General features: G+C 37.4%; 1 protein-coding gene across 5 annotated transcripts; it reads right to left on the reverse strand.

Annotated features, from left to right (window-relative positions):
- Positions 1–1,561: 1,561 nt before the first annotated feature.
- Positions 1,562–5,767, reverse strand: LOC140887050 (uncharacterized). Of its 5 annotated transcripts, none has more exons than XM_073294098.1 (3): positions 5,526–5,767; positions 2,000–3,198; positions 1,562–1,907 (listed from the first exon to the last, which is right to left on the reverse strand). In XM_073294098.1, exon 2 carries the CDS (start codon positions 3,187–3,189, stop codon positions 2,035–2,037), a length of 1,155 nt encoding a protein of 384 aa, XP_073150199.1. In that variant the 5' UTR covers positions 3,190–3,198; positions 5,526–5,767; the 3' UTR covers positions 1,562–1,907; positions 2,000–2,034. The 5 variants fall into 5 exon arrangements, with proteins under 5 accessions (XP_073150199.1, XP_073150166.1, XP_073150191.1 ...); XM_073294065.1 differs by having other exon boundaries at positions 2,000–4,916; XM_073294090.1 differs by having other exon boundaries at positions 4,668–5,767.
- Between the last annotated feature and the right edge of the window lie 1,865 nt (positions 5,768–7,632).

Consider the following 7,632-nt stretch of genomic DNA (forward strand, 5'->3'; position numbering starts at 1 on the left):
GGTTGACTACACTGAAGTTGACCGAACTGAACTGGAATCGAAGAGAGAAGACAGTGAACTGAACTGAAAGAAAATTGATCATGTTAATCAGTTGAGGAAACTGAACCAGAGTCAAACCAATTCAGCTGGTCAATCCAGTTCAGTTGGGACATCCAGTTGTCAATCCGTAACAGACAACATATAGTTTGAGATTTTTTAACCAATGAATTAACTAAAATTCATAGCAAATAATGGCATTAAATGGGCAGCCTAACAATCATAATTTTTCCTATAAATAGCACTCAGATTTTTTATTAAGGGTTACACAAGATTCTGAGCAAATACATAGAAAAAATGAGTTTGAGCGTTCAGTTGAGTGACTAGTTGAGCGTCTAGTCAAGCTTCAGTTGGGAAAGAGCAAAACCTCAAGAACAACCAAAATTTATGTTAGCAATCTACAGTAAGTGTGCTTTTTGGTTTTAAAGCTAATATTACGTTTTAAGTTCTCTTCCAGCATATATATCTGTTTTCAAAGCATGATTTCTAAAACAGTAATGTTAATGCACTGATGTTTGTGAACTAGTGGTAGGTATACATATTCTAAACACTCTGCTCTGTTTCTGTTATGTTCTGATTTCTCACCTTTTATAGGATAAGCATATAAGAGGTTGACATCAGTTAGCCACAAAATTCATAAGTTAATTGGTGCATATATTGAATCTGTATTTATGATGAATATATAAGACTTCAGTTCTGTTCTCTTTCTGTATGTGTATGTAAATTTTCTTAAAACGATTTAAAAGCTGGATATTTCCGTCATTTACTGAGTGACACTCATATCACTCACCACCCAAAATAATCTTAGATAAGAACGAAAAAGAACTCGAGGATGATGAGCAGGACCAGTTTTGGGGATGGTGAACGCGATGACTGACTTCTGGAATTTAGATTTAATTTATGAATGAAAAGACTGGTTATTTTTGAAATTTTGTACTCTAAGGCTTGTTATTTAATGTGAGAACGTTAAGTATTGCCGATGTCAACTAGGCCCAATTTCGAAACGTGACATCAACACTATCAATTCTTACCCACTTCAAATAGTTCAATTTTTCCCCGACAGTGATGCATGGATTTCTTGAAACGGTATTTCACTTTTCCCCATTTCTGTAAATCTTTTTACCAGCCTTGTCGGACAATTTCGTGGCACTCAGGTTCCAAAATCCAAGAATTCTCAAACCGAAACCCCTTATTATTATTTCCATATCATTTCACTTTCTTGTATGCAAATATTAGTTTATATTATTAAAAAAAAAATTAATCATTGTATCATCTTCTAATATGGGAATTTTAAAATTTATTTATACTTAGAAATCCGTGTTCGAGACCCTCCCAACAACACCTTTGATAAGAAGGAAAATTAAATGATATAACACACTCGTACGTGCCATGATGTTTATGCATCATCTTCTTAAATTTAATTTTTGGACAGATTCTCAAAATATTTAACTATATTAAAAAATACAAACACAAAAGGCTTAACTATGATCATTTCGACCATGGGATGGATGTACAGAACAGCATCACCAACCAAAGTGAACATATACATACAATGGATGTGTAGTTAAGTTCAAAGACCATAAAAAAACATATCCAACAATAGAAATTTATTTTTTTTAGGAAAAAAAAAGAGAAAAAGGAAGCAAGAAGAAGGAAAAGAAAGAGTACAAATATGTAGAGCTAAAAACACACTTCATAAACAAGCCTTTTACTTTTATTCTGCCCCCTTCAATGAAAGAAGCCAACACTGCAGCAACAAATCCAAGCAAATATTCCCTTGACAAGTTTGTCCACCCCAATGTTCTTGCTTTGAGCTTACGGGAATCTCAAACTCGGTTTACAGTCCGTGCCTCGACGTTCTAACAATCAACCTGCAGATCATCAGAACCATCAAGGAAACCCGATAAGGTTTGGTCAAAAACTACCTTTACTTCATTCAAGATATATGCTAATTTATACATACCAAGAAAGAGTACTACCAGATCGATCTATCAGAAATTATGGTTGATCTTCATGGGACCGAGTACGTGTCAATCTCCTTCGCCTTCTCGGGTTCGGAGGAGCATCATCAACAATATCTATGTTCAAATCTGGTATACCATCTCTACTGTCTTCATCACGGTCACCATCGTTTTCTCGGAGGCCTAATATATTTTCACCCCACAGATAACGACGTCTTGAAAATGGTCCACCAGAGCGACGGTGCCTATACAACATTCTCGACCTGCCACCTCTTAGCTCAGCTCCTGATTCCATCGCGTCAATCATATGATACAATAATAACCTGCTTAACCACCGACCTCCTTCACTGTCACCTCCAGCATTATCCCTTTCAGCTGAAAATCTATCACTGTTATCTATAACATAATCACCAAGTACTATCGCACCAGGCATGGCTGATCGAATGGCACTGACTATATCATTATATTCTCTTTGGTGTTCAAGCCGACGCCATGCACTTTGTCTTGATGGGTCGACATCAGCTGGACGAACTGTTGGATGAACACTTCTAGCATGCCTACGTAGCTCCCCATAGTTGCCAATGAATGAACACGATTCATGGGAGCAGCTTCGAGACTTCAGGTTAAGGTATTTTCTTGCATCTTCCACAACTTTCCAGCCCAAAACATCGCCTCGGCATAAAGGGCATTTCAGGTTTGATGTCTTCTCTGACTTTTCCATGTAGGTTTCATCAAGATTAAGACTTTCCCATGATGTTGGATGTACATTTTCGAAATCAGGATTCACATTGTGGGAGCTATTTTGCCTTGATCCACCAGGTATGCCAACAAGGGCTGTAGAGTTGCCTGCAGTGAGAGAAATATCGACATGATTCACACCGATATCACTTGAGGTCGTTGAGTTCCCATTAAAAGTAACAATAGAATCAACTTGTCCTTCATGTTCCAAACTCGGCGCAGGCAATCTATCAGGATTATCTTCTCCAAGTTTTTTAAATCGATCCAAACAATTTGAATGCCTGTAACTGGTATCACAAATGAAGGAGCGACAGCCATTGCCATGGGAGCTGCAAATGAGAAAAACAGCATTGTGTGGGTGGTCCATGCATATTGGGCATAAAGCTTCATCCAATTCCTTGTTCAGAGCAGAGACATCTGCATCGTTTGATATGCTTCGTTTTCTACTAGCCATCTATTTGCACTGTGATATGTCGCTAATATTAAATACATCAGTATAGTGGTTCTACGTATAAGCTGATGCAAGAAAAGATACCAAAAGAAACTTTATTCTAACGTGACAAAAGAGATGGCAAAGACAATAAGATACATATAAACAAAATTACAACTAAACAAAACATTCCCATCATAAAAGTTATTAAAGGCAAAAAGTGTGCATGAGGTATAAGCATAAGGTGCACAAGTGCTCTCCAAGTTCTAGCACAATGCTCGAGACAATGTGTGTGCCTTTTGAAATTTAGGAGTCTGCAACTTATAATAGACGTTAACGTGAGCTTCAAGCATTTCAGGTGTGTGCTTCACATTGAAGGAGGGAACTTCATTAAAGGGATGCACAAGCCAAGGAGCAGGGCCAAACCATACTGCATCTTGAACCTAGGCACGCCCCTCGTAATCTATTAACATCTCTTCTTATGATGAAAATATGACAGTCGTACCAATTCCTTACCCAATATCAGTTCTAGATAGATGTAACCAACTTACCTGTGTTGATATGCATCCAAGAAATCTGCGGACAATAAGAGAACCATATATATGGGGGTACTCTGTGCTTAGAGATAGAAAAGATCTTAACTATTTCATTGAAGCATTCATAGCTTCACCAAGCTGAAATCAAAATGTCATCGAACCTGTCTTAGAAAACCTCCAACATGCGCTGTTACCATACAGTACACGACCTCTTAAAGGCTAAAACTCCTTATTTACACAACCACTGTCGGTGGAAAACTTCATTCTTTTCACCCTTAAAGAGGTTATCATTAGCAAAAGAAAGAGATAAGAGTATTAAAGGGTGGTGGCGGCACCAAATCTTTCAACAAGAGCAAGTTTGTGAAGGCCAAAAAAATTAGCTTAAAACATTTCTGGTGGATAGCGTAATATTGAGAAAGCAGCCAAAGGAATAACTCAAGAACATCACAAATCACCATCACACCGCCTACAACAGTAACAAACTCAGGCACATGTTAACCTATATTAGAAACTTCTCAACTAGAACTTAAAAATCAGTTTAAGGTCGAATTACAAGGATGATCCAATAATCATAAGCTTTCAGTGGTTAATACAGAGCCAAATCATCGATCGCAATCTCTACCCAAAAACAAAGCCACTACTATCTGAATTTACCTTGATCTATGACAGAGGATAACTTACCACTTCTACTTATGCACCAGACAGTTACTATTCAAAAAAACAGCTGAGAGAGGCAAGGATGAGATCGCTCCATTCCCCACCCTCAGGCTCCCAGAAAAAGGTACAAGGGGCATAATTTAAGTATAAAGCAATTTAAATAGATACCAAAATTGAAAGTGTTCAGTGACAACATTGACAAAAAGAAAGTAAATAGCTTAATATTCTGACTGTAAATGAACACGAAAAACAGTATTTTGGATCGAGACAATCAGAACATTGTATATCAGCCATTACATTTGTACTTACCGGCAAAAGTGTACTGAAATTTTCTCTTTTTTACTGGCAGCTTCAGTAATGTATAACACAGGATTGATTTTATCAAACGAAATATCAATATCTTTAGTTGACTTTATAGCATGTCAGATTGCAACTTCGCACGAGCATAAATCAATACAATTCAGAAATGAACAGGTCTAAAATCTTGAGGAGTGAAAAGGCTTCAAATAAAGAATTATTGACTATTTCTTGGCCATGGACACCAATGAGTCCCGCAACCTGCAGTTGTATTGTGGGACAATAAATGGTCATTTGCGTACAATCCAACATCACAATCAAGCATAAAACTAAAAGAATTATACAGAACAAAATGCCCCAAATAAAAAATCACAACACAAACCCAGCATGCAAACACGAAAAAACTAAACTTTACATCGATGAAAATACAAAACCAGAACAACGTTAAAGCAAACCAGATCTGGTCGAGCAATACTATGTTGCAACATCAAAATAAAAACTTCACATAAAACCTCCTTGTTACAATTACAGGTCAAATTTGACGATCCTAAAAGTTTTGCCATCAATTCCAAATATACACGGCCTTCCCAAAAATTCCCAAGAGTTCAAGAACCTAGAAATCAATTTTCGACCATCAATTATACCCTCCCGATCCTCATCGTAACCATACAAACCTTAAAGATCGTAAAGATCCTCCCTTTATACACATACACCCATCAATAAAACACAACCACCACAAATTAAACGAGATATCACCATAAGCATAACATAAAAAACACCAACCGATCAAACCAGTAAACATCAGATTAAAGTAATCAACAAAAAATCCCCCCAATTAAAGATTTCAAGAAATGAAAGGTACGGAATTACAATTAGGAGAAATTAAGGTCCGTCTTTAGTCCTTTGATTGTTTGATTGAAATTTTGCAGAGGTTCATTGAATTCGCAAAATAATAACATTCTGTTTTTTCGGTGGAAAAAAAAAAAAAAAAAAAGAGATTGTGTACGCTGAAAACGGGTCGAAGAAACTGCCGAAGGTTTCGTATTAGATTTTCTGAAAATAATGGACTTATATAAAGGACAAGTCACAAGAGAGAGCACGGTGGTGAAGGTAAATTCTCGGGGGTAATTTCGCGGGGAGCAGTATATATATATAGCAAAACTCATGTGATTGTACGATCAGTTAATTTTGTGAAACGATCTATTATATGTTTTATATATTTAAAAAAAATATTAGTTTTTATATCAAAAATAAGAAAAGTTTTCGGTTTAGTCCCAAATTTTATAGATGTTTCTCGGTTTAGTCCCAAATCAATTTAGTGACCCGATTTAGGCAGTATTTGAGAGATTTTTTAGAAAGTATTTTTCAGTTTTGTCAAAATTTTGCTAATGAAAAACTCAGAAGTGCTTCCTAGAAGCTATTCCCAAACAATACCTTAGTCCCGAATCTTCAAAAAAATTTCCTCTCTTGGTCTTTCCGTCAAACTGGAGTTTAAACTAACGGCAGAAGTACACACGCTCGTTGATAATCTATCTCTTGTTCGAAGAAAGCACAAAATCAATGCTCTTGCCCTAATCGAAGAAAATCGATCACATATCTTCATTTCTTGCTTGCTCAATTCGCATATCTTCGGAGCTCGCTCACTAGAGAAATCCTCCTCCACGCATCTCCACACGCTCAAGGTACTACCTGAATTTTGTTTACGTAATTTAGTTGGTTAGAATAGTAAAGCATGATTAAGAGATTTTAATATGATCAAACGGACTGAGAAATAGACTCCGGGATGTCCAAAAATGGTCCAAGAAGCAAAGTTGGCTCGGGAAGTTCGGAAAGTCCGAACGTAGACCTAAGGGAGTTCGGAAGGTCCGAGGTGTTGGAACAGGAATGAAGTTCGGAGGCAGAGGGTCGAGTTCGGAACTACCGAACGTGAGATCGAAACATCCGAATGTTAGGTCATGCGTATTATCGACGTGTCAAGTGTAAACATGTGGACAAGAATGCAGATCGGAACTTCTGAAGTAAGAGTTCGGAGCTTCTGAAGATGCAGATCGGAGCTTCCGATCAGGGACATTTCGTGTGAGGACCTCGGTTCTAATCTTGAAAAAAAACATCATTCAAATAAACCAACAAGAGCCAAGAAGAATCAAATAAAAAAAATTTATTTCTCATGAACAGTGCCTCGATCAAGCGGTAAAATACTGTCGCTCGAGCGGGCAAAACTCTGACCGAAAAAATACAAAAGCTCTCGCTCGAGCGGTAATAAACTTCCGCTCGAGCGAGGCAGACTCTGTCTCAAAAAAAAAAACCCTCGCTCGAGCGTTATTAAACAGTCGCTCGAGCGAGACCAACTATGAACTCAAAACCAGGATTTGCTCTAAATTCATTTCTCCTACTCAAAATCCATTCAAGACAAAACGAGGTATAAAATACATTCAACACCAACATACAAACCTCAATATTAAAAAATTCGATAATTCAAAGGAAGAATGAGTTCTAAACATGCTTTCAATACAACACGAGTTCGACATGTTATTCGACTTCTAAATCGAAGCCTCACTTCTATCCCTCAATCTCGAGCTAATCATGTCGCCTCTAACTCGATCCTTCCCCACCTGTTGCCAAGTACATATACAAAACAAGACAGCATCCGGATAAATCTGGTGAGAATAATATTCCCAGTAAAAGCAACAAGGCATGCAATATCAAGTAATACATCAAAATCATGATATAACTTCCACATATTCCAAATATGAAATAGAATGAAATGCATGGCCTAAAATCAGAATTATCGAATCGGATAATCAAAGGTAAACTCGATTCTTCGGTTGGGATCCCGAGGTCAAGATATCACAATAACTCACCGACTCTTCCGATCGAGGTGGATGATGCATATCTCGATCCTTTAAACTCTGGAGCAACTATAAGGAGTTTCGGGCTATTGGAGTAACTCGACGACCAATACCACTCGATTATAGTC

The sequence above is a fragment of the Henckelia pumila genome, chromosome 1, assembly GCF_033568475.1.
Source record: "Henckelia pumila isolate YLH828 chromosome 1, ASM3356847v2, whole genome shotgun sequence".
NCBI classification, from domain to species: Eukaryota; Viridiplantae; Streptophyta; class Magnoliopsida; order Lamiales; family Gesneriaceae; genus Henckelia; species Henckelia pumila.